The sequence below is a fragment of the Callospermophilus lateralis genome, chromosome X, assembly GCF_048772815.1.
Source record: "Callospermophilus lateralis isolate mCalLat2 chromosome X, mCalLat2.hap1, whole genome shotgun sequence".
In the NCBI taxonomy this organism is placed as follows: domain Eukaryota; kingdom Metazoa; phylum Chordata; class Mammalia; order Rodentia; family Sciuridae; genus Callospermophilus; species Callospermophilus lateralis.
The window spans coordinates 30899783-30926416 of record NC_135325.1 but is presented as its reverse complement, the minus strand read 5'-3'; the positions used below and the strand labels follow the sequence as shown (position 1 = coordinate 30926416).

At 38.9% G+C, this 26634-nt stretch overlaps 2 protein-coding genes and 1 non-coding gene across 11 annotated transcripts in view; all 3 read right to left on the bottom strand.

Annotated features, from left to right (window-relative positions):
* The window catches only part of Kdm6a (lysine demethylase 6A), a 226386-nt gene extending 222687 nt beyond the window's left edge, over window positions 1-3699 (bottom strand). For all 9 annotated transcript variants that reach the window (XM_077106930.1, XM_077106923.1, XM_077106926.1 and 6 more), the window contains exons 1-2: window positions 3193-3699; window positions 2917-2980 (exon numbers count right to left, since the gene is read on the bottom strand). In XM_077106930.1, coding sequence (XP_076963045.1) covers window positions 2917-2980; window positions 3193-3353 — 225 coding nt within the window. In that variant the 5' untranslated portion in view covers window positions 3354-3699. The remainder of the gene's footprint in view (window positions 1-2916; window positions 2981-3192) is intronic.
* Window positions 3700-16336: 12637 nt separating this feature from the next.
* Window positions 16337-16439, bottom strand: LOC143639599 (small nucleolar RNA U13). The gene has a single exon (XR_013154743.1). It is a non-coding gene; the product is annotated as a small nucleolar RNA U13 (small nucleolar RNA).
* Window positions 16440-23800: 7361 nt separating this feature from the next.
* Window positions 23801-24370, bottom strand: Dusp21 (dual specificity phosphatase 21). The gene has a single exon (XM_077107467.1). It carries the CDS (start codon window positions 24368-24370, stop codon window positions 23801-23803), a length of 570 nt encoding a protein of 189 aa, XP_076963582.1.
* Between the last annotated feature and the right edge of the window lie 2264 nt (window positions 24371-26634).

Here is a 26634-nt window from a genome sequence, read left to right as displayed (position 1 = left end):
ACAAAGATGTTGTGTCCACCGATAACTAAAAAATAAATATTAAAAATCTTTCTCTTTAAAAAAAAAAAAGAATTATTTTTAAAACGTACAAATGTGAATTTAAAAACTTGAAAAAAGATCCAATAATGTGTGTGTGTGTGTGTGTGTGTGTGTGTGTATGAATGAGAATACAAATTTTTGAAAACAAGCAGTAAAAACTAAATTTGTTGTAAAAGGAAAAAAAGTTAAAGTACAGATTAAATTGAGGAGGGGGCAGAGAGGGGAGTGGCACAACAAAAAAACATAGCTAAAAAGAGAATTCCAGAAATTATTCAATTCGGTTAAGTCTTTAATCCAGTAGCCTGAACGCACCTCAGTAGAGAAAGCCAATTCTCATGTTTAATACTTACAATAAAAAAGACCACTGAAACCAACATAGATCAACATTTCACCAAAAAAATTTTAAAATATTTAAAAAAAAAAAACAGCTTCCCAGGACTGTTAAAAAGCGGGATGAAACTAAATAATTCAATACTTCCTACAGCAGAACTCCAGCTCATTCATTCTATTCAGAATCCAATTCTAACAGAAGGTGTGAGGTTATATAATGTCAAGCTTTACATTACACATTCCACTGGTATGTTCAGGCTCTCAAGGATGCAACCAAGGTTTGAGCACATACTATAGAATGTTTTATTTTAATGTCAAGGCTAACGGGTCTTGATTTAAGCAGGTATGACCTCACAAGTTTATAAGTCTGAAGCAATGAAGATCTTTTTTTTTTTTTTTTAGCTCAACAAACTAGTTTACCAAATTACCCCATACTTGATAAACCTGTAATTTTTTGCCAAAAAAAAAAAATGAAGCTTCCTAAGTTTCTCATTTTCAAGATGTTACTGTACTCAAATGTCAAAAGTAATACACGACTTCACAAAAAAATGCATGAAAATACTGTTTTTCAAAATTTATACTCAGTTCATACCAACTGCAGGATTCAATATTAACAATATGATATCCAATGTTAAGCACCATCTACTGTCAATGTATCTGAATGAGCATTCTAAGACATGAAATCATCAACTAGCATTTTACACCTTATTACATAAAATATCAAATTACATTTGTTTCTTCATCACCATAACCAAAAGCAATAGATTTGACCAAACTTGCCCAAATGAATTATCTTTGCAAGCAACTTTACCAACCCAGTATTAAACTGGCAATATTCATTCCAAAAGAAAATGCTCCTTAAATTTAAATCATTTAATTTTGTTTTGGATGATAATTTTGACAGTGGTCTAGTATTTTTAAATAAATACTTCATATATTCACATGGTGGGGGGGGCTTTAAGACGGAAAAAACAATTATTGATTCTTAAATTATTCCTGAGCTAGTCACTGTTCATTTTCCCAGACATAATTTTAATGAAGTCAATACCTACACAAAGTTTAATGCAAGTTTTCTGTACAGGTCAAAGGGACTGGACTTATTTTAAAGAATTATTTCCATTTAGTTTTCTGGTCACTATTTGCAATCAAAATTCCCTATATTTAGTTACTTTTAAATAAAAACAGAAGTGTAATTATAGATTAAAAGGAATTAATGACTCTGCTAAACAAACTACAACAAAAATTAAAGATAACAAAAACAAATTTAACAAAAAAATTCTAAGCTTTAGTCATTTCAAACTTCCTTCTCAACAGCAACAATAAAGCTAAGTGTCAAACGCAAAGCTACAGATTTCAGCCAGAAAAGAAAATGCCAATGGATTCAACACTTATTCCACACACTCCAAGTTTCACTGTCCCAATTAAGAAGAAAGTCTTCTAATACCATTTCAATCAGATTTTGGTCAGGAGATACAAACTGATGCGGACAGAATCAGACTCCAGTCTTTGTTCAATAGCTTACAGATGGGTAACTAAGTGTGCTACAGGTTGATCAGCATTTACCAGGCTAATGCATGCTGTCTCCAAGCAAGAGAAAGATACGAGAATTCTATATGCAAATAATCTGGAATAATTTTTTGTAAAATGCCATGAAGCTACACACTCCAAAGGAAAGGCCTATTCATCGCTACTATTTATTTCCATGTTTACCTCTCCTTCCTCCCCCAAACCCCCCCTTCACTTTCTCCTCCCACCCTGTCCCGCCATCTTGGGCCGATAGGAGCAGCCATTACTTAACTAAATGACAGTGCCAACAACTTTCCACACAAATAAACAGAGACTACACCCCGAATCCTCCCGGCCTCCCGTCAGACACACAGGAAACAAGGCTCCAGGAAAAACACACACATACACACACGCGCGAGCACACACATTCACAAGTAACTGCGGTATTTCTTTTGCAGAAAGACCCCCAAAAAGTAAACAAGTCACCTAACTTCAGGTAAAACATACCAATCGAGATACATGTCAACAGCCCAAAGCAAACTCTTCACCGACCTAAAACTACGCGCAACTTCCCCCTTCCGGGAGCAGGGAGAGAAGAAAGACCAAAACGTTTGGTTAACAGTAGACATCACGAACAGCCTACCTGAAGAAAAAGAATAAAAACCACAGGAGGCAAGTGAGTCGGAGATTTCAGGAAATCCGTACACATTTATGATCCCTTGACCCTCAAGAGGCACCACGGAGATTATCGGCCTACCCCCCAAAAGCTGTGAAATAGCAGGCAATTTTGTCGACCCAGTTGAGCTCGGCCCCAAAGCGCAGCCGTCTCCGTTCCTCCAGCTTCAAGAGAAGAGTAATTTCGCAAGGGAGCAAGCGAGGTACCCGAGGGTGGGGGGAGCACAGAGGAAAGAAATAGTTTTCCGGAAGCCCCTTGACCATCGTTCGTGGCCACAATGAGTGCTGACCGGGCCGCGGGGCCCGGGGGGGACGCGGCGCCGGCCCGGGAGACCGTGTCCGCGCTCCAGCCCGCGGGTGCCTTACCTTGCCCAGTAGGGCCTTCGTCCTGGCGCCATCTTCATGAAATCTCACAAACCCGAAAAGGCGGCTGTAGGAAAAAGATACACACGGTTCGTTAAAGCTCCCGGAACACCACTGACCCATCTCTGACCGAGCCCGAGGCCCCGGCGGCGGCCGCGCGGAGAGCGCCAAGCCGAGGTGCCCGCCCCACCGCCGCCAGAGGCGAGCCGCGCTCGGGCCTCCCCAGAGAGCGGCGCCTGCCTGTCCGGAGCCAACCCGGAGAGTGACGGCGGCCGGTACCTGTCCAGTCCGCCGAGCGCCTCCCTCTCCTCGGCTGTCAGGCTGGGGGACGCCTCCTCGCTCTCGCCGCTCGCTTTTCCCGCCGCCATTTTCTTTTCCTCATCACCGAAAGCGGCGGCGGCAACGGCGGCGGTAGCGAGCGACACTCCGCAGGATTTCATGGAAACGCAGCGAATTCACAACTCCAACGCCGACACCCCCCCCAGGGCCGGGGCCAGCAACGACGCCCCCCAATCTCCACACGGGACCGGCACACCAACTTTATCGCCGCCTCCTCCTCCGCCGCCGGCAGCGGCGACGAAAAATCCCAACGCGGTAGCGGCGAAGGCGGCGGCGGCAGGGGCTGCGGAGCCGCTGGGTCGGCAGCGGCGACGGTTCGGCTGTAGGGTCACATCGCGGGGGCGGACAGGGGGCAGCCACAGGCGGGGACGGCGGGAATGGTCGGAGCGCGCGGGGCTCGGGAGCACGGGGGGATTCGTTGGAGACACAAACTTCCCCGGCACCAGCACAAAGTTGTTGTAATTGTGTCACACAGCGAACCCCACGCCGCCGCCGTGACCCCCCCTCTCCACCCGGTCGGCTCAGCCAATCGGCGCTGCCCACTTTCTTCACGTGACCTTTGTTGACTCACGTCAGCCGTGGCTCCACTTAACTTGCTAGCTGCTAGAGCCCCGCCCACCGAGGCCGCCACCGACGGGGGAGCGGGACGTACGCCAATTCTAGCTGGTGGTTGGCTGCTGGACGTGTCTGTCGGGGAAAGGGTTGTCACCGAGAGGCAGCAACTGGTTAGGTTGTGCTAGTTAAATACACGGGCAGAGAATGGAGGGTCCGGGCCGTGTCACCTCGGGAGCCGCGGCGGGCTCTGGAGGGGGAGGGGAGCGGTGGGGAAGGGCGAGGTCCGGCACCGCCCGCGGCGGGCGCGAGCGGCGGTCGAGGATTCCGTGGACGGCCTTTGCCTGCCCGGAAACTGGGGGGTGGGCCCGGACCACGGCTCCGGTCGTCCCGTGCAAGCTTCAGGCATCCGGAGCCCCACAGGGCCTGGTGCGGGTCACGTCGCCGAGTAGCGGTGCACGGTCCCGGACCTCTGCCCTCGGAAGAAAGCGCATACTTTGGGCACTGCTGGAAATAATGGCCTCCGCGAGGAGTGCGCTCGGGGAGCAGCTGCCGGGCCCCAAGTCCCGCGGCCTGGGCGCCACCCTAGGCCTGGCCGCGCTCGCAGCCTGGATCCCCTCACCCGCGCCAAAAGTGAAGGAGGAAAAAGGCCTCTGACCCTGGCCAATACACCCCAGGCCGGAGGGAATGAAGAGTCGCCTGCGGGGTCTGGCTCGCTGACCATGGCTCCCCACCGCCGAAGGTCTGTCTGTTGGCGGCACTTTCGGGCCAAAATTTGATGCTAGCTGCGTTTACCCTGCATCTTATCAGTAATTAATTATAGTATTATAAGAAAAAGCAACTAAAAATGTTAAACGGGATCGCCAGGATGTTGGGTTTTGTTGCTGTGGGGCCTTCGTGGAGTGCTAGGGGGCTGCTTGTTGGACAGACCTGGGAGAAAACGCACTTAGAACCCTCATCACACCTTGCAACCCAGAAAAGCGTTTTCTGCCTCCCCTACTTGCGAAAACCCTTAGCAATAAAACTTTCTTATTCTGACCGTCTCTCGTGTGCAAATAAAAGTCATGGGTCTGGTGGTCAATCCATAGTATAGTTGGGAGAAAGAAAAAAAGCCTTCTATCAACTATTCAAACAGCAGATTTAATAAGATCTCGTATAGCAATAAGTCTGTTACAGGGCATACTTCCAATTTTAAGGGATTGGGAAATAATAAATATTAACATGTGAAGTAGGTTCCCTTTATAAACGGATTTTTATTTATTTTCTACAGTACATTTCCACCTGTAACCAGTTGGATTTATTTAAACTTGGATTTCAAAATATAAGGAAGACAACTCAGTGCTGAGTCAGTAAATCTTAGCAATACTCAGAAGCTATGGAAATCCCAACTGACTGCACACAGACACAAATTTTAAATTACTCTCTTGAGACTAGTAACTAACCGAACAAACTCTAGTTTTATATAAATTATGTTTCATATTTAATTACTCTCTAAAATACCTCTTCCATTCTTTATTGTATGCCATTTTGCTTAAATGAGTAGAGGGGGCTGAATATTTTCTACGGCTAAAATAACACATGCATTGTTAACTTTGTCATAAATAGTGGCCTTCAAAGCCTGGAAGATTTTTGACCCCACTAGCATGGGGGTGCTCCACGCACAGCAGATATAAATCTGCCAGTATTTGGCCATCTTACTAGAGTTGGCTCCTGATTCAGGCCCTTTCCAAGAATGATAAAGCTACCCACTCCCCATCTTTCAATGTATTTCTTCCCACCATAACTATATAACAGCAGAATTGCCTTTAGTGTATGCAATGATGTGGGATTGGGGAGGGTTGGAGTCAGGCAGACCCGATTACCTATCCTTGTTCTGCATAGACTGCATGACCTTGGGAAAATTACCTATCCTCTAAACCAAAGCTCTGTTTCTGTTCTAACTACAATGATCTGTCCTCCATCAAGCATGGGACAATTTTCATGCAGTGACATAAGTCCCTGCATCACTATGTAATTTGTTGGATCTTACAAAGTTTATCGTCTGTCAAATATATGTAAAATAGGTATTAAACCTTTCTCCTTCACTGAAGAGAAAAATGGGGAAATAGAACAAATTGTTCTATAATAATTATTTCTATGAAAAGTGAAATCTGAAAACCCATGTGGAAGGCAGAGTGGCGTCACCAAAGGAGCATGAACCGTGATATACAGATAGTCTCAACTCATAACTATTATTTGATATCTGTGAGACCTTCAATTAGTCTAATTTGAGCCTCAGTCATTCACCTGTGAAAAAGAAAATACGGCCATTTTACGACATTAATTTAAAGATTAGATGCTATAAGGTAGGTAAAATGCCAAATACATAATATAGATTCAAAAACTTCAGTAGAGCTAGAGGTACAGCTAAGTGGTAGAGCATGTACTTGGTATATACATGAGGCCCTGGGTTCAATCCCCAGCACCAAAACAAAACAAAAACTCTATAAAATAGGAAGGTTGGAATGTCTGAAGTCTTTCCTTGCTTTTACAATCGGGTTCTCAATTTATTGATCGTCATCTACTAATCACTTCCTCTTTTACCCTCCCCAACCTCCCTATAATTCCAACACATAAGCAGTCAAAATCCACTTTATACTTGAGACATATAAACCCAACATTGCTACACTTCATTTATTCTAAAATTAAGCCTTGCAGGGATACAAACCTATATTCCCATCTGCTCAGGAGGCTGAGGCAGGAAGTTCGAAAGTTCAAAGCCAGCTTCAGCAATTTAGCAAGGTCTTAAGCAACTTTTCGAGACCCTATCTCAAAAAATAAAAAGGGCTATGAATGTAACTCAGTGGTAAAGCACTCCTGGGTTAAATCCCCAGTACCAAAATTAATAAAAAGTAAAACCTTATATCACTTAGTACTAATTTTTGTTTCATAAACAACACACTAGGAACTGAGCAAAGTTTAATCTGAATTTACCAAGTTGATATGACATATAGATAAATGTAGATAAAATCAATATTTTGAATTATATAAAACCTTTTATACTGAGTAAGATTATAGAGTAATTATTGCATAATTTGTAGCAATGTTATATTAATACATAAATACCATCAATGTCAGAAGGAACTCATTCAATTATAAGAAAAATAATCTATTTTAAACAACTAAATACTTAACCTGAAGCATGTAGGTATATATAGTTTATTTCTTGTGTTAGTGCCTAGAACCTGTACAGATAATAAAAAGTAACATAACAAAGATCTAGTTTTATAAATAGAACCATACTTATCCTTTATGTCAGAATCAAAAATAAGTTCAAAAATTTACCAGTTCTTCCTATACTATACTGACCAGTATCATAAAGATTATCTGAGCCAGGCATGGAGATGCATACCTATAATCTCAGCAACCCAATAGGCTAAGGCAGGAGGATCACAAGTTCAAGCCTAGCTTAGACAACTTAGTGAGACCTTGTCTCAAAATAAAAAGGGCTTTGGGGGGCTGGGTTGTGTCTCGATGGTAGAGTGCTTGCCTAGCATGTGTGAGGCACTGGGTTCGATTCTCAAAAAAAAATTTTTTTTTATAAAAAAAATTGAAGTCCATTGACAACTAAAAAAATATTTTTTAAAACAAAAAGGGCTGGGGGATGTAGCTCAGAGATAGAGTATCCCTTGGTTCAAGCCAAGTACCACAATGAATAAATAATAAAAGACTTTTTTTATTACAAAAATTTAAGCTGCCAGAATAGTTTTAGGACTTCTGCTTCTAGAAGAAACCTAGATTCCCACACCTTCACCAGGCTGAACCTCATCCCACCCTCTACAACTGCACTGGGGAACCTAAAATTCCATCTCTACCCAGTAGTTATGAGTGGTCATGCCCCCTCCCTGCTGAGTTAATGTTTGAGGAGACCTAGTGGGGAGTCAAGACTCACCACTGATCAGTGGTAATGCCATCATCCAAATCCATTGCAGGGAGCAAGAATGAGGTACTTCTGTACTTCCCATCCAGGGTAGTGTCAGAATTCCCATCCCTACTAGACAGTAAGAAGACACTCCTTTTCCATACTCAATGTCAATGAAGACTAAATGAGGAACCTGGACTTCCACCAACATGTAGCAGTAAGAAGTCAGTGCTCCTATCCCCCACCAAAGCAATGTCAGAGGAAGCCTGCGCTGATTTAAATAAGATCCAAAGTCTCAACCTAATACTCAAAATGTCCAGGTTTCAATAAAAAGTCACTAATCATACCAAAAATAAGGATAATCTTAAATGAGAAAATATGATCAAAGATGCAAATACTAAGATGAATCATATATTTGAATTATATGATAAGGATTTTTTTTTCAATATAGGACCTTGAACTCAGGGACACTCTACCACTGAGCTATATCCCCAGCCCACAGCAGAGTATGGATTATTATCAAAATTGATGGCAAAGCATTTATTATGCAATTTGTTATTGCCTTGCTAAAACAATACAATATATGTCAATATTATCAGAATAAGCACACATCACAATATTCCCAACCAACAGGAAAGCAACAGTGAGAACCACTAGAAAATTTAAAAGAATATTTCATCACAGCAGAACTCCTCACAAAAATAAAAACTAACAATGAGATTGAAAACAAAGTAGTTTTCTGAGCAGCTCATTTCTTAACCAAACAAGGAAAACTGTTTGATTAAATTGTGTTTGATTGCAACAGCCAAAGAAATGTGTCCAGAGAAAATAAACTTAAGGCCATTAGCCTTTCAGCTAGAACATTTGCTTGAAGAATTGAAGACATTGTGATCAATATTCATATCCAATTAAAAAACAGGCAATTAATTTTGAGTGGTTTCCTTTGGTACTTCATGAGTTAACTATTACAGATACCACTTAGTTGTTTATTTGAGGAGTCAATGTCATGTTTGAAGGGCCTGAAGAATTAGCTCCTTTGAATAGTTTGCATGGAACAATGCCAGGTAAAATTATTTTTAAAGAAACTAAGACAGGGGGACAGGAAAGATGGTGGAAGAAGATGGACATCATTACCCTAGGTACATGTATGACTGCACATATGGTGTGACACTACATCGTGTACAACCAGAGAAATGAAAAGTTGTGCTGAAATTGTGTACAATGAATCAAAATGCATTCTGCTGTCATATATACCTAATTAAAATAAGTTGATTTTAAAAAGAAAAAAAAAAACTAAGAAAGCACTGATTCATTACAACATGAAGTGGAATCTTCTAAGATGTGTTACAACTGATGGTAGTAACAATATATGAGAAGCAAAAATATGTTTGGTGGACAAATTGACAAAATTTGTATGAATGTATTTAAACCCTATGACTATTTTTAGGTAGTTACTTTGGGATACTATTTGAATCTACCATGAGTTATTGAACTAATAGTATCAATGGTAACTTCATTCACTCTCTAACACTTAACAATCATCAGTTCAGTGAATCTGTGTCAGAATTAGAAACTGAATATCCTGACTTGCTGTACCACACAACAGTTTGAATAAAGTCTTAGCAGTGACAATATTCTATTTGGCCACTGTCAAGCAATGAATGACTATGGAAATTAGCTTTTGCTACAGATTTGGATAATGTGTCTTAATTTTACCAATTTTAAGGGTAAATAGTACTTGTATGTAAAACCTTTACTAAAGTCATTTTGGTAACAACATTGCCTGCATTACAAGTAATTTTAAGTCACTATAAACTTTCATTCTGTCAGAAGTTAAAACAAGAAGTGAATTGTCCATTTTTATATAAATTTGCAGTATATTTCTCTTCCAAGTTCAAACTCTGCTTCATGCACCATTTTTCAGTCCTTAATGTAAATGTAAAGGAGATTTCCATATTTCAAAATTCATTTAACTGAGCAATTGAGGAGTTTTCATCTAAACATAATTGGAAGCGATTAATCTGCAATGTAACGACACACTAAAAGGAAAATATCAAGAGAAGAATCTACTAGAATCCTATAAATGCCTTCCATACGATGAATGTACCAAATTAAAATATATACATGGATTAATCCAATGTTTGGCAGTGTCTTTCTCTGTGAAAAGACATTTTGAAAAATGAAACACATAAAATCTCATTACAGATCATCATTAACAACTGAACATTTACAATCTAATCTGATGATAGGGAACACTAATTTTGAACCCCAATTGAGCAAAATGTGTTCAAAAACAACTCCATTCTAGCCCCCAAATTATACTCAATTATTGCTATTAGACTTTGAGTTATATCAGTATAATACCTATGGAAATTTGTTTCCTCTGTTGTTATATAAGTAACCATATCATATCCTTGATTTTGCCTCTTGGCCTGCAAAACCTAAAATATTTACTAGCTGGCCTTACACAAGTAAGTTTGCCAACCCCTGGCCTAGCTAATTGGTTCCCTGGGGGATTCCAGTTCAAATGACATATTACTCTTTACCCCCTCCAAATGCATCCTTGTCTAAAGGCTCACAAAAAATCCCCTCAAATACAGGGGAAAAACAACAACAACAAATAAGATTTCACAACATCCAAGATTAAAACTGACAAGCAACCTGAGGCCGGGATCTAGATGAAATTGATGTTAATTATGAGGTGGGTGACTTTACAGGGCTGCATTGAAGAAATCCCAGCCATGCTTTTCCTTGGCTTCATTTCTTCTAACAGACATTGACTGAAAAAGGTAGGAGTCTACTTATTTAAGGCCCACAGCCCTATCCCCTGATCACTCACCATTTGTCTCCCAACTCAAAGACTTGATGCCTAAACCAACAAAAGGTAACAGTTTTTCCACCCTTGAAAGCTGTTCACCAGAATACTAATCCCCATCCCTGCCTCCCCTGCACCCTTATACCAATCTGTTTCCTATTGTTTATCTAGGCAGATAGGAAAAAAACAAGTGAGCAGTAAATAAGGAAGAGATTGAGGGGAAAAGGGAGGAGATTTATATTTAGGCCCATGTAGTCCCCATAACAAAGGCTGGTTTCATGGGCATGAAACTTACGTAGTCATCCAGGACTCTATGATAAGACCCCATGTTTGATTTAATTCTCTGTTGTCACTGTCTTGATATTCTTACTTTTTGAACAAAGGATCCCTCATTCTCATTTTACATGTAATTTTCTCCAAATTATGTAGAAGATTCTTCCCAAAACTTTAGGGAAAGAGAACGACTTGAAGGTGTCTGAGAGAAGTCTGTGTTGGGGGCTGTACTGTGTTATATATATCACATAAGCAGATAAGAGGCACAAAGGGTAAATCAAACTACATGTACAATAATGTGCCCTCCAGGTACAGATTTGACATGGTGATTCTGTTACTACTTCCATACACAGATCCTAGGGTAGCCAGCTTAGTCCCTGTAGACAGATGTTGAGCCTAGAGAAACGATCCTATTTGAGGGTAAGGAGAAAAAACAATATAGAACTAGAGAAGAGAGCACAGCATCCAGAAAAATCAGAGAGGATGGGAACTCTCCTTCACTAGGAGAAAATTTTAGAAACCTCTTGGCAACCTAAAGGATTCTGTAAAAAAGAAACAGAAGGAGGGAAAAGGTAGGACTGAAGTGAAAATCCAACAGGATGAGATGAAAAGAGAAATGGACAGGGTAAGAAAACTCAGCAAGTATTCTAAAAGAGCAGGAACAAAATTAAAGTACATGTGGGAGACAGTAAAGATCAAAATTTATATGGCAAAAATTTGAATTGATGTTAAGAAAAAAGGTGATGCTAAGAAATTAAATGGACTATGAAAGATATAAAAACAATAAGAGAAAGGATGATTGCTATGGAAAAAGAAGAGTACAGAACCAACAGACGGTTAATTTGTGTTACTAAAAGAGGAATAAAGGCAAATGGAAGAGAAGCAATAAAAACAGGAAAAAATATCCCCTCTATTGAAGTGCTGGGGATGGCACCCAGGGCTTGACACATGCTTGACAAGCACTCTAACACTGAGCTACACCCTCAGCTCCAAGAACAGTGCTTGTTGATTGAAAGGAGTCCAGTATGTTCTAGGCAAAGTTAAAAGTTTTAAGCTATAATATTAAAGTTTTTATGATTATTCAGGCAAAAATCCAAAATCATGTTACCCAGGTAAAAACAAAAATCAATCTCTCTGACTTCTCATATATAGAGTTTTAGAAAAATTTATGACCCCAAAATGTAATATACATCTGAGTTGTCTTTTGAGTGTAAAGATGCCAGAAAAATGCAGTGCTATTTAAGGGATAATAAAAGATATAACCTTCTTGAAAAATTGCTTTACAATCTATTCCAACCAACAAAGAGATAAAATAAAAAAATGTTCAAGAATGAATAAGTCATGGAGGAGACCATTATGAAGCCAAAATAGAAGTGCATCTAGCTGGGTGCAGTGGCACTTGCCTGTAATCCCAGCAACTTGGGGGATTCAGGAAAGAGGGTTGTAAGTTTGAGGCCAGCCTGGATAAATTAGCAAGACCCTCAGCAATTTAGCCAGACCCTTTCTCAAGTTTTTTAAAATAAAATAAAAAGGACTAGGGATGAAGCTTAATGGTAAAGTGCCCTTGGACTCAATCCCCAGTACAAATAGGAGGAGGGTGGGGGATTGCGTCTAAATAATTGTATCATATCTAATAAAATCTGGGACTGGGACTATAGCTTAATAGTAGTGTATGTTTAGCATATGCAAGGCCCTGGGATCAATCCCCAGCACCAAAATCAAAACAAACAAACAAACAAAAAAACTGAATCCACATTTTTTTTTTCTCAAATTCAGTTTAAAATTTTTGAAATAGTAATAAAAGTATATGAATCTAAAACCCCAGTAAACATTTACAGGGACCTGGAAATGAGGTAAAGTGTGGCAAATTCTTATCTCCAAAGCATAATTCAGAATATACCATTTCAAAGTTCAAAGTCAGCCTCAGCAACTTGACAAGGTCCTAAGCAATTTAGTGAGACTCTGTCTCTAAATAAAAATAAATAAATAAAAAGGGCTGAGGATGTGGCTCAGTGGTTAAGCACTCCTGAGTTCAATCCCCAGTTTCTTTCTCTCTCTCTCTCTCTCTCTCTCTCTCTCTCACACACACACACACACACACACACACACACACACACATACACGCCATTTCACCCTAGACTAATAAATTTGACAAAGATTAATTTAAAGAAAACTTTGTGTGTGTGTGTGTGTGTGCGTTCCTGGGGATTGAACCCAGAGGCCCTCACCACTGAGCCATAACTCTATCCCTTTTTTAACTTTTATTTTGAGACAGGGTCTTTCCAGGTTGCTGAACCTGGCCTGGAACTTGAGATCCTCCTCCTTCGGCCTTCCAGATTGCTGGAATTACAGACAAATACCAATGTGCCCTGCTGAATTTTTATTTGTTTGTTTGTTTATATATGTATTTATTTATTTTTTAAAGAGAGAGAGAGAGAGAGAGAGAGAGAATTTTTAATATTTATTTTTTAGTTTTCGGCGGACACAACATCTTTGTTTGTATGTGGTGCTGAGGATTGAACCCGGGCCGCACACATGCCAGGCGAGCACGCTACCTCTTGAGCCACATCCCCAGCCCTGTTTATGTATTTATATATATATTTATTTATTTAGTGGTACTGGGGATTGAACCCAGGAGGCACTTAACCACTGAACCACATCTCCAGCCCTTTTTAAATTTTTATTTAGAGATGGCTTTGCTAAGTTGCTGAGGCTGGCTTTGAATTCGCAATCCTCCTGCCTCAGCCTCCAGAGCCTCTAGTATTGCAGGTGTGTGCCACTGCTCCTGGCCTGAATTTTTTTTCTTTTCTTTTCTTTTTTCTTTCTTTCTTTTTCTTTTTTTTTTTTTTTTTTTTTTTTTACTTTTTTAATGGGATCTCACTATATTGCCCAAGCTGGTCTCAAATTCACATACTCAAGTGATACTTCTACCTCAGCCTCCTGAGTAGCTGGGACTATAGGCATGCACTATCATGCCTTATTTAAAGAAAACTTTTTAAAAATCTAGAAGTATTTACCAGGTAGTATATTTACTGTATCAATTTAGAAATAGGTGTATGAAGTAAAAAGTGCAAGTTTTCCCTTCTTCCAGGTAACCCTTTTCAACTAATAGAATGCAATATTTTCTTAAACAATGAGCAGTTAAACACAAGAAACTGGAAATAAAGAAAATGGCAGGGAGATGTGAATATATAAGTTATAGGACAAAATGATATAAAACCAAATATTTCAAAACTAACAAAAATATAAATCCTCTACTAAAATACTTGGTTGAATAAAACAAATTTAAATATAATTAATTACAAAAGGCATGCCAATTTTAAAAAGTTACAAACTAAAATGTAGACAAGGACATAATACAAACAAAGAGCACAAAAACGGGGGGAAGGGTTGGCAATATTGGATGATCAAGACAAAAAGCACTAATCAGACAAAGACAGTTTTGTTAGTAAGAGGCCACAAATAAAATACTCATTGTATTGAAGTTCAATGCCAAACTATTATGCCATCTGAATGTATAAAGAAAAACCATTAGAAATTATATTATCAGCATTCTCCAGATGTATTATTCAGCTTCACACTACCACAACAAAATACCTGAGAAAGGCTACTATGAAGAAAAAGTTTATTTAACTTTCACTTTAGGGGGTTCAGATCCAAGATGTGGTGGCTGGATTTGTTTGGGCCTCTAGTAAGGGTGGCATATCATGGTGGGGATTCATAGTGGAGTAAACCACTCATATAATGAACCAGGAAGCAAAGAGAGAGAACAAGACCAGGGTCCCACAATCCCCTTTGAGAGCATGGCCCAAATGACTTAAGAACTTCTCATAAAGCCCCACCTCCTACAGGTCCATAACACTCCTCAGCAGTGCTACCCTTAGGCATCAAGCCTTTAACACGGGTACCTTCACAGGACACTATCCATATTCAAACCATAGCACCATAAAAAAAAAAAAAAAAACACCCAACCAACAGCATACATGCATGCATATGAACACACATGTACATGAACACACACATACGCAGAGATTTTAAGGAATTGGCTTATGCCATTATGGGGGCTGATAAGTCTGAAATCCATAGTGCGGGCCAACATGCTGGAAACTCTGATAAAAGTTGATGTTGTAGTCTTTTAGTCCAAAATCTTCGGGGAAGGCCTGTAGGCTGGAAACTCAGGACGGGTTTCTTTGTTGCAGTCTTTTTTTTTTTTTTTTTTTTTTTAATATTTGTTTCAGTTGTAGGTGGACACCGTAATCCTTATTTTATTTTTATGTGGTGCTGAGGATCAAACCCAGTGCCTCACGCATGCTGGGCGAGCACTCTACCACTGAGCCACAAACCCAGCCCTCTTTGTTACAGTCTTTAAAAAAAAAAAAAAGAAAGAAAGAAAAAAAAAAAACATTAATTTTTTAGTTGTAGGTGGACAAAATCCCCTTTTTCAAAAATTATTATTTTTATGTGGTACTGAGGATTGAACCCAGTGCCTCATGCATGCTAGGCAAGTGCTCTTCCTCTGAGCCACAACCCCAGCCCCTTTGCTGCAGTCTTGATACAGAATAGCTTCTCGGTCTTCAACTGATTGGATGAGGCCCATCCACATTATGGAGGGTAATCTGCTTTACTTAAAGTTAACTGATTATAAATTTTAATCACATCTACATATACCTTCACAGCAACATCTAGACTAGATAGGACCAAACAAATGGGCAGTGTAGCCTAGCCAAGTTGACAGAGACTGGGGAGGTAGCTCAGTGGTAGAGTACTTGCCTACCATGTGTGAGGCCCTGAGTTTAATTCCCAGAACTGGAAAAAAAAAATCATTATCATTCACAGAAATATAGGAAGAAATTGACAGAGAGACAAGACAAAGCAATATAAGACTACCATACCTGGTAGTCTTGGACACAGTAAGCATATCAAAAAATAAATATACATGCAGAAAATGTGAATACTATTAGAAATATATAAAATGAATTATACATAAACTATATGAAAATAACATATATAACATATTACTTTTTAAAAAAATTTTTTAGTTGTAGATGGACATAATACCTTTATTTTTATTTATTTATTTATTTATTTTTATGTGGTGCTAAGGATCAAACCCAGTGCCTCACACATGCTAGGCAAGTGTTCCACGGCTGAGCCACAACCCCAGCCGTTAATTTACATTTTAAATCATATAAGTAGATGAGAATGGTAGTAGCATTATGGGGGGAAAAAAAAAACAAACAGTAATGTCGGACTCATGCCTCAGACTCTGTACCAGGGTATATTACAGATGGATCAGAAAATTTAATGTTAAAACTGAAAGCATAAAAGTACTTGAAGAACCAAGGAATATTTTTTTAATATCATCCTAGAATGTGAAAAGCTTTTCTGAGAATGATATAAAACCCTAAAGCCATTTAAAAAAAAAAAAAAGCTTCATAAATTTGACCCAAGAAAAATAAATAAGATCTGCCTGGCAAAATCACTCTAAGCAAAAACAAGAAAACAATGAAAACTTGGAAATATTTGAAATTCATTTTTTTTCATGTCAGAGGGGTAATATTCCAACATGGTAACAAGGTTTAAGGGAGACACAGCTTACACAGTGGTACGAAAACCCAATCAGCGCACTTATGAACCACGAAAGATGAAATTCCTATCACAGACAAATTCCACATTTCTCTAATAGAGTTCTTAAAAATCAATTTAAAAAACTAGCAATCTAATAAAATATTAATATGAATGGCCAGTTTATAGAAAGAAAAGTACAAATGATTCTTAAAAGAATAAAAAGATTCTAGCACCCACTCATAATAATAGACATGCAAATTTAAAGTAAATTGAGATCACTTTTTCACTAGTCAGAATGATTAAGATACAAAAGTGTAATATTTTACTGTGCTCTTCTGTCTGTGGAGAAACAGGCATTTTCATACACTACTGGCAGGCTTTTTGTTTTGTTTTGTTTTTGTACAGTGCTAGGGATGGAACTTATGGCTTTATGTATGCTAGGCAAGTGCTCTACCACTGAGTCCCTTTAAATTTATTTTGAGACAAGTTCTTGTTAAATTGCCCAGACAGGTCTGGAACTTTGCATCCAACTGCCTCAGCCTTATGAGTAGCTGGAATTACATGCATGTGCCACCATGCCAGGCAAATTTCTTTTCTTTTTTCTTTTTCTTTCTTTAATATATTTGTGTGGGGTGTGTGTGTGTGTGTGTGTGTATGTGTGTGTGTGTGTGATGCTGGGGATCAAACCTAGGACCTTGTTCCTGTCAGGCAAGCACTCTACCACTGAGCCATACTCCCAACCCTGAAGTAGGTTTTTATCACAACCATAGGAAATAATCTGGCAATGTTTATTAAGATTTTGAATTATGAAATTAGGCCATTGTTTCCATTTATATCCTATGGACAGATTTTCACACATATAAAATAATTTACATACATAAACAAGTTTCTGTATTACAGTATTATTTGTAGTAGCAAAATTTTGGCAACAACATAAATGTACATCAATAAGGGATGGGTATTTAACAATTCATTTAGAAGTTGTATTTCTATACAGTAAAATACTATGCAGTTATTAGAAAAATGAGGTTGTTCTCTTTTACTGACAAGCATGGTCTGTAACATATATTACTAAACAAAAAGAAACAAGGTAGAGAACAATTATGAAATATGCTGCCACTAGTTGAAAAGTGAAATATAGATACACACATATGTAATTCTTTGTATATGCATAAAATAACACCTTGGAAGGATACAGGACAAAATGATAATATTGGCTACCTTTGGGGAGGAAAACTGTTTGGGTACAGGACAAAGGTGAGAATTTCCACTCTAGATACCTCTGTATGCCCTTTGAAAGTTGGATCATGAGTGTATTACCTGCTCAAACAATAAAAGGGTTTAAATAATAAAATATGACCAAACTCATATCTAAACTTACAATCCTACCCATAGAGAATACATCTGCTTTACTGTTCAAGAGACAATTGACTACGAAATCTCAATTTTGTAAAGCAAAACTTATGCATGTCACATTCATTGACCATAGTGCAATAAAGTGAGAAATAAATGCAAATCCTCCCTGTCCCCAGCAAAGATCCCTGTACTACCTAAACTTGGAGCCTTCAGAGTTCAACCAAATTAATACAGAGGGCTTCTTGGTCAAGTCCAATGCTCCTTTTATCTCTCACCATCTAGATGAAAGAGGCTAAATCCAAATTCAGATTTAATGCGTTTAAGAGTCCTATTACAGAAAGTCTTATTAAATATATTTTGTGAATACAACTATGTGGCCAAAGTCTTGATCCATCTATCCAAATGGAGAGGATCTGGAAGGGAGTCTGACATAAGCACCAAAAGGTTGCCATAAAATTCATATTTTCACTGCCTTTTCCCTCCTTATTAGGAAATTTCCAAAAGGCAATCCAAGAGGTCACCTCCCTATCTTCCTGAATTTCATTAATAGGGAAATGGTGAAAGTATATGGGAAGGAGATACTAAAGTGCCTGGAAATGGGCTCGCAAATATCCATAGGTAAATGTGGCCTTCCTACTGGATATTTTTAACTCTAGCTCAGAGACAGGGTGGATGAGAATGGATAATCACAGATATCTCTTTTTAATAACAATAGATATGATGCTAAATGTTTTAGCAGGTTACACTATTTAAAAAAAATAAATTGTAAAGTGTGTGCATGTTTTAATACACTAAATTACAATTTTCCAACATTATGAGCCTTTGGAATTAAGAGATACAAACTCCAAAAGTATGGTCAATGCTAAACTGATCAAATTTTAGAATTTCTTGGTAGCTGATTTTTTTTTTTAATTTAAATGTTAAGCAATTTTTTGCTTTCTTTTTTGTGGTACTGGGATTGAACCCAGGGGTGTTCTACCAGTAAACTACATCCCCAGCCTTTTTTATTTTTTAATTTTGAGACAGTATTTCCCTAAATTGCATAGGCTGGCCTCAAGCTTGTGATCCTCTTGCCTAAGCCTTCTGAGTCACTGAGATTACAGGCGAGCCACTATGCCTGGCAAAAATTTAAGGAATGTGGTACTATAAATGAACCAAACAGAAGGAACAAAAGCAGATATATATATATATATATATATATATATATATATATATATATATATATATATGGCATTTTTGTGACATCTTGAAATTGTTCTTAAAAATTAAATAATTCCAACTTAAATAATATGCCAAAATTAGTTTAGGATGTATTTAAGAGTTAGATATGGCCCAGTATATTAACTAATTAAAGCAAGAGCCATTAATGGATGTTAATACCATTGGATGAAAGTAACAGGATATTCATGTTCCTAAAGTATCATCCCAAAGATTACTTAGTAAGTTTAAAGGTAGATATTTGGTGGTTACCACCTTAACTAGAGTGATCAAACTTAGCATCACTGCTAATGGGACAAATAGATACCTGTACTTCCTGAAACAGTGCAACATGAAACTACTCGTGATGTATTCTAGCAAAAAGTCACAATCCAAATCTAATCAAACCTCTAGACCTAACTTCCAGTTTAAAGAATAAAAGTGATACAGGACCAAATTAAACAATAGCATGAGGGCAAGTCCAGATTACTGAACCCTATAGTACAAATTTGTTTTGGACTCATCAAAAAGACAATGTCAGGGAGAATAAAGAGTAGGGGCACTGTTCTAGATTAAAAGAAATACAAAAATGAAGTGCAGTATGTGAACTTGGTTGGATCTTCTTTGAGAAAGAAAAACAGCCATATCGGGCTGGGGATGTGGCTCAAGCGGTAGCTCACTCGCCTGGCATGTGAATCAAATTAGGGAATTGTTGTTAATTAACTGGCTTACATTTGATGATATTGTACTTATTATAATGTTCTTATTTTTAGGTGATGCATTTTAAAATATTTGAGGATGAAATGTCATGATATCTGCAACTTACTCAAATAGATCACAAATAAAATTACAATGAGTAAAAGAGAAAACAAAAGTGATAAAAGATAGTTATTGACTCACATAAGTGGAGCAAATACAAGTGTTCATTGTAGTATTCTTTCAATTTTCGGGGTGTTTGATAATTTTTAAGTGAAAAAAATTAGGGAAAAGTTTTAAAAGTGAAAAAAGCATAAATTAATAGAAAATAATAATAAAGTTTTTATAATTACACAATGGAGAAAACATTTAATATATTATTCATTCAGTTAAAGCCTTATAGATTCAGCTACATACAAATTAAAACTTTGGGGCCAGGTGTGGTGACAAATGCCTGTAATCCCAGTGACTTGGGAGGCTGAGGTAGGAGGAACACAAGTTTGAGGCCAGCTTCAGCAACTTATTGGGGTCCTAAGCAACTTAGTGAGACCCTGTCTCAAAATAAAAAAATAAAAAGGGCTCAGTGGTTAAGTACCCCTGGGTTCAATCCTTAGTACTTAAAAAAAAAAAAAATTAAAACCTTCGAATCCCAAGTAAGTACCATTAAAAATTGACATGAATGGCATCATAAAGTGGGAGAAATACATGCAACATTCTTTAAATTTTTTTAAATTTATTTTTGCTGCAGTGCTAGGAATTGAGCTTGGAGCCTCATGCATGCTAGGCAAGTGTTCTCACCACTGAGTTACATCCCCAGCCCTTCATACAACATTTTTGACAAGAAATTATCTTGTATTTCAATTATTACAACTGAAAAGAAAAAAAAAAGATTTACACTCTGATAGAAAAATGCCTAAGAGCACGAATGGATGACTCACAAAAGAAGGAGAAAGATAATGTGAAATACCTCTTGTTAACTGCTTGGTTGTTTCTCAGCCTTCATCAGAGTTGCTTGCTAAACATTCAGCTTCTTCAGTCTGTAGTGATGAGGCCCAGGAATCCATATAATAAAAACTCCCCTAGTGATTTGTAATCACTAGCAGGTGACTAAAAAAAAAAAAAAATTCTTTTTTTGTCTTAGAAAAAATGTGGGAAAACAGAACCCAGTCTGAATGTCAGGTCTTTGCTCCTGACCTGTGTGCTGCCTTAGGCAAATTCCTTAACCACATCAATACAATGTGAGTAATAACTACCTTGAAGGGCTATTATAAGGATTAGACACTGCAAAGTATCTAGTACCGTGGCTGACATAATTGTTTCCCAAGAAATGGTGGTTATTATTTTCACTGTAATTCATATTCTAACAGCTATGATCTTTTTTTTTCCCAGATGACATGATCTTCTTCTTTGTGCATGTTATAGTACTTTATATATAATTGCCCCAAGCTGGAAACATCCCTGTTCTAGGTTGTATTTTATCCTTCCCACTCCACTGAAATATGCTCAAGTTCCAACCCCAGAACCTAAGAATATGACCTCATTTGATAATAGATTATTTTAGATGTAAAGTTTTGATAAGGTCATACTAGAATGGGCCCCCAATCTGATTGGTATCCATATAAGAAGAGGGAAATTTGGAGACAGATATGCACAGATGGAAGATGGATGTGAAGACACACTAGAAAAGATATGACCACTGAGGCAGAGATTGGAGTGATATATCTACAAATCAACAAATGTCAAGGATTGCCTGCCAGTACCAGAAACTAGGAAAAACCAAGAGTACTCTCCTTACAGTTTCCAAAGGATGCATGGCCCTGTCAACTCCTTGATTTAGGACTTCTTGCCTCCAGAGCTATGAGAAAATAAATTGCTGTTGTTTTAAGCTACTGAAGTTTTGGTATTTTGTTATGGCATCTCCTATGAAACTAATACAAACCCTAATATCCTTCAACAGGTGGATGTAAAACAACTGTAGAATGATCATGCAATGAAACGCAGCATGGGTAAATCTCAAAACATTCTGAGCAAAAGAAGTCACTCTCCAGAAATTATGTCTTGTATAATTCCATTTATGTGATATTCTGTTAAAGGCAAATCTATAGTGAAGAAAGATAGATCAGTGTTTACCAGAGGTTGGGGTTTGTTTGAGTAAAAAGGGGAAGCATGAAGGAAATTTGGGGAGTTATGAAACTACTCTGTATCCTGATTGTGGTAGTAGTTAACCTGAATCTACATGTGTTAAAACTCATTAGACTGTGTGATGAGTTCATTTTATGATATGTTAATTTATATATTCAAAAAATGGAAATACCCACCCACCCATGCACATGTATATACTCAAATGTTCTTCTTTTAAAAAAAATACTTTTAAAGAAATTTCTCATCTTGATTTCTGTCAGAAAGATAACTTTGTGGGTACTTTGCCACATCAACCCTTTTGTTCTGTGGGCCTGTTTTACCACCTATAAAAAGAAGAGGATCTATCTAGAGCAGCAATTTTCATTCCCTGCCCCTCCCCACTTCACTTCCTTTGTGGGGTATAGATGTGGGGATGGGTATGGCAAGAAAGGGTTTTTGAACTTCATAGGGGCAGTTGGGGGTCTGCTTCATCTTGAGCGATTGTGCTTTTGTTATTTATTTGTCAAAAAACAAAACAAAACAAAAAACTCTGGATTAGAATAACTGGACCTAAGTCAGAGCTCCAGGCATTTGGGGAATTTGAACAATCCTGTATTCCAGGGCCTACTTGTGAGGCTCACTCATTCAGCTCTTTGGCAAGTGCTCTCCAAAGGATCCTGGTGGTTAGCAAGACTAGGGTGCTGACCCTGTCAATGATTCTAAATAAGGCCTGGGGTGGGAGGGTGGAGGTCTAAACACAAAAGAACCTCTGAAAAGGCTCTAAATCTAGGCTTCCTCTGAAGTAGTGTCTAAAAGGACCTTAAATCATTTGTTTTTATTCATTGGATGATTACTTAGAAGAACATTTTGGAAAAAACAAAAGTCTGTGCACGAGAGGGAGAAATGCCATTATAAGGATGAATGTGCTAACCCCCCGGCCAAAGGAGCTAAAAAGTTATGATTGTCCTTTATTCTGAGTGTGTCAAGCACCCTCACCACAGGGCTGTGGTTGCTTTGACAGGAAACTGAGGCTCTGAGAGGCCCCAGCTCACAATGGCAAGAGATTATAGAGATGACAGGGCTGGGTCATGTCCAGCAGATCCAGCCTTCCAGTCCAAGGTCCATGAGAGGAACCCCTGAGGTCTATTGTCAGCACATGCTCTAGGAAACAAACTAATGTTCCTTTTCACAAAAGCTTGTGAAGAGCTCACTGAGGACATCTCGAGACTTTGCCAGCGCTCAAAAAAGTGTTCTCAACTTTATAATGTGGAAGCTGAGCATGGTGGTCCATGCCTATAAGCCCATCTGCTCTGCAGGCTAAGGTAGAAATATAACAAGTATCAGCCTTAGCAATTTACTGACACCCTGTCGCAAAACAAAACAAAAACAAAAACAAAAAAACTTACAGGGGGCTGGGGCAGGGTGGGGGTGGGGGTTGGTAGCTCAGTGGTAGAGTACTTGCCTAGCATGTGCAAGACTCTGGGTTCAGTCCCCAGTATTGCAACACAACAAACAAATAAATAAATATGCTATAGATAAGCAGAGTTGGGCCACTGTGGTTGAAGGTGGTAAGGGTGACCTGAGGATACCCTAGGGCTTCTGGAGCCCAGCTTGAAGGCTTCAAGGCCATTTATGCAGTAGGTTGGCACTCACTGGGAGAACTACAATGGTTGCTATCATGTCTAAGGCTCTGACTTTGGCTTGGGGTGAGTGGGGGACTCACTCCTGGGTTACTCAGCTTGTGTCAGGGCTCAGGATTCCTGTTCTGTCATATGCAAAAGGTGCTACTGGCAGGTCCATCTAAGCTGGGCATTACCTGCATTACCCCTATTCCTACTAGGCCCCAGCAGCCTGACTTGCTCCTTACAACATAAAAAACATTTCACTATCTTATATCAAATGATTTTTATTCTTTGAAGATAAGAATTACTACATTAAAAACTCCAACTCCCCCTTTTCTTGCCCATCTACAAAGCCTCCTCTGGTTTTCTTTACCAATCATACGCCAAAGTTCATGTTCAGTCCTGATGTAGGGTCCAGAACAGATGTCAGGGGCTAGCTGGAATGGCTCACAGCGTCATCATCAATCCAACTTCCTTCTCATAGATGTCAGGGATCATTCCCATTGGGGAGTCAATCATGTGTACAGTATTCTTACTAAACAACTTGAATTCATAATGGATCAGTTGTTCCCAGAAACCGTTGTTGGGCCGAATGATGGGCCGGCATGATTTGGTCCACGTGTGGGCGTCCAGCAGGGACATGGCATGGTATTTCATGAGATAAGCGAGGCAGAGGGCAGCTGAACGGCTCACCCCTGCAGCGCAGTGGAGCAGCGTGCGGCCCTGTTTCATTTCCACGCTGTGGATGTGATCAGCAATAGGGTCAAAAAAGTCATAGAGGTGTGAAGTGGGAACATCCGCCACGGGTACTTGTATGTATTGAATGTCCTCGAAGAATGTGTTTACTACCTCTACTGAGACATTGATGACCGTCGTGATGTGATTGCTGGACAGCATGTGTTTGTTGTTGGCAGCCACACCGTTACTGATGTAAAGGCTGCTGGTTATTTGGGACAGGTCATGGATGGAGGGCTGCAGGACCGCCTGAGATGGAAGGGGACACGAAGATGTGGCCATCAAAACAGCAGGTCAGCGGTCTCTCTGTATCAGGTTCAGGGCACCAACTTCACGAGGGACTTTAGGAAAGTAGCTTCTCTATGAAGTCTTGGGTAAGAGTCTGTGAGGAAAGAGGACCAGTTAATGATCACCACTGTCTACTTTTCCATCTCGTAGTCACAATCCCCAAGGACCCAGCGCTCTAGTTTCCATGGCAATAGTAGCAAGCCGAGCGCGGAGGACACACCCCAGCCGAATCTTTAGAATCCGCTGCCCGCCGCCCCCCATCTCTCTCATAGTCATTTATGATTCAATTATCATTTTGCACTGAACACAGTATCTATGAATGCTTCTGTTTCATTAATGTTGAAGAACAGGACTTACACTTTCTCACAAAAGTATCATATTTTAAGTTGGAGAACAATATTTGGCTCACGTGATATGCTAATCTCTATAAAACTGCAGCAAGTTATGGGTTTGGCTGAGCTTGGTGGACTGATGGGATATTTCTTTGTTGATTGTAACCATAGAATTGTATTCGTGCTTACAAACAGTTCAGGGCTGGCTGTAGGGAGCGTTACTAACTGAATTTATAGCCCTTTATCTATTGTGAAGTTGGCCTATAGTGGGCAGTTGTGACTAATTTAGCAGTGTCACAGTCCATTTATACCTACAGCTCAAATGATTTATCACTTGATTCTACTTTATTACCTGAAAGGACAGCTCAAATTATCTTGTCTACTTTCTTCAAAAAGTATGCCCACATGCTTTGTAAACTACAGGTCACTTTGACCATCACCAAAGACATCTTCTCAGTAATATTGAACATTCTGGAATAAGATAATGCTGCATTGTAATTGGGCCCCAAATGATTTTTTAAATGCTACCTAATATTTGCATTTTCTTGCAGCTGAAATTTTTGTAGAGTTTGACTGAAAATTGAAAAGAACCAAAGCCTAAAACCAACAAGTTGTTTCACAGAACAGAGATTCATATCCTTTACTCCCATTCCATCATCGTTTTTGTTTATGTCATTATGAACAAAGATAAAATAGATGCCAGTCTGTTAAGATGGTCAGGGAAATGATAACCTCAAAACACAACACATTTTTCTTTTTCTCAGTTGTCATAATCAAATTTATTTTACATTACTTAAGCTGTCAGTTCCCACAAACCTATCTAGAAGAAAACAGAAAACAAATACCAGATAAATATGAAAACTACTTATCAGGGACAGCTTAATTTAGCTAAAATTATTTAAATGTTTAGTAAAGCTCAGTGGGAGAGTATGTGCTTAGCATGCACAAGGCCCTAGGTTTGATCCCCTCCATCAAAAAGGAAAAACAAACTAGGTGCTGTGGTATTCACCTATAATTCCAGCTACTTGGGAAATTGAGGCAATAGGATCAAAATTTCAAGGCCAGCCTAAGCAATTTAGAGACACTCAGGCTCCAAATAAAAAGGATTGAGAGTACAGCTCAGCGGTAGAGTGCTTGTCTCACATGTGCAAGAGCCTCAGTTCAATCCCCAATACCACAAAAATAAAGTAATTAATCTGAAGTAAATAAATAAATAAAAGGGGTTAGTCTAACAGTTGAGATATGGCATCAGAAGGAGCTTTGTAATAATCTAAGGCCTGAGACGAGTTTTAGAGCCTAGTTATTTAATAAATAAATGCTTCTTAAACTTTAAAAATGTAGTAATGTTGACTGAAATAATTTCAGACACTGTTCTTAAAAACAAGCATGAAAGCCATGTGCGGTGGCGCACACCTGTAATCCCAGCGACTCAGGAGGCTAAGGCAGGAGGATTGTGAGTTCAAAGCCAGCCTCAGCAAAAGCGAAGTGCTAAGCAACTCAGTGAGACTCTGTCTCTAAATAAAATACAAAATAGGGCTGGGGATGTTTCAAGTAGTTGAGTGCCCCTGAGTTCAATCCCCAGTAACCGCCCCACAAAAAAACAAGCATGACTCGTATTAAATAAATTTATTTATTTATTTTTTCAGTCAATATTCTGTGACACACTTTAGTCTGAGGGATTTGGATATTTTAAAATTCCAGTATGGGGTGTTTCTCCCTCAGTTTGGAAACAGGTCACTTTTAGACTCCACTTATCTCTATCTTTCCTAGTTATTCAGTGAGAAAAATGTATAAGGGACTTGCCCAAGAACACCCCCTTCTTTCCACCATTCAGAATAGATGTGGATGTTAAGAACTAGCTAATATTTAGATTTCTCAATTCAGTAGTCAAGGTACTTTTCAATCTCATATAAACTTGCCTTTCAA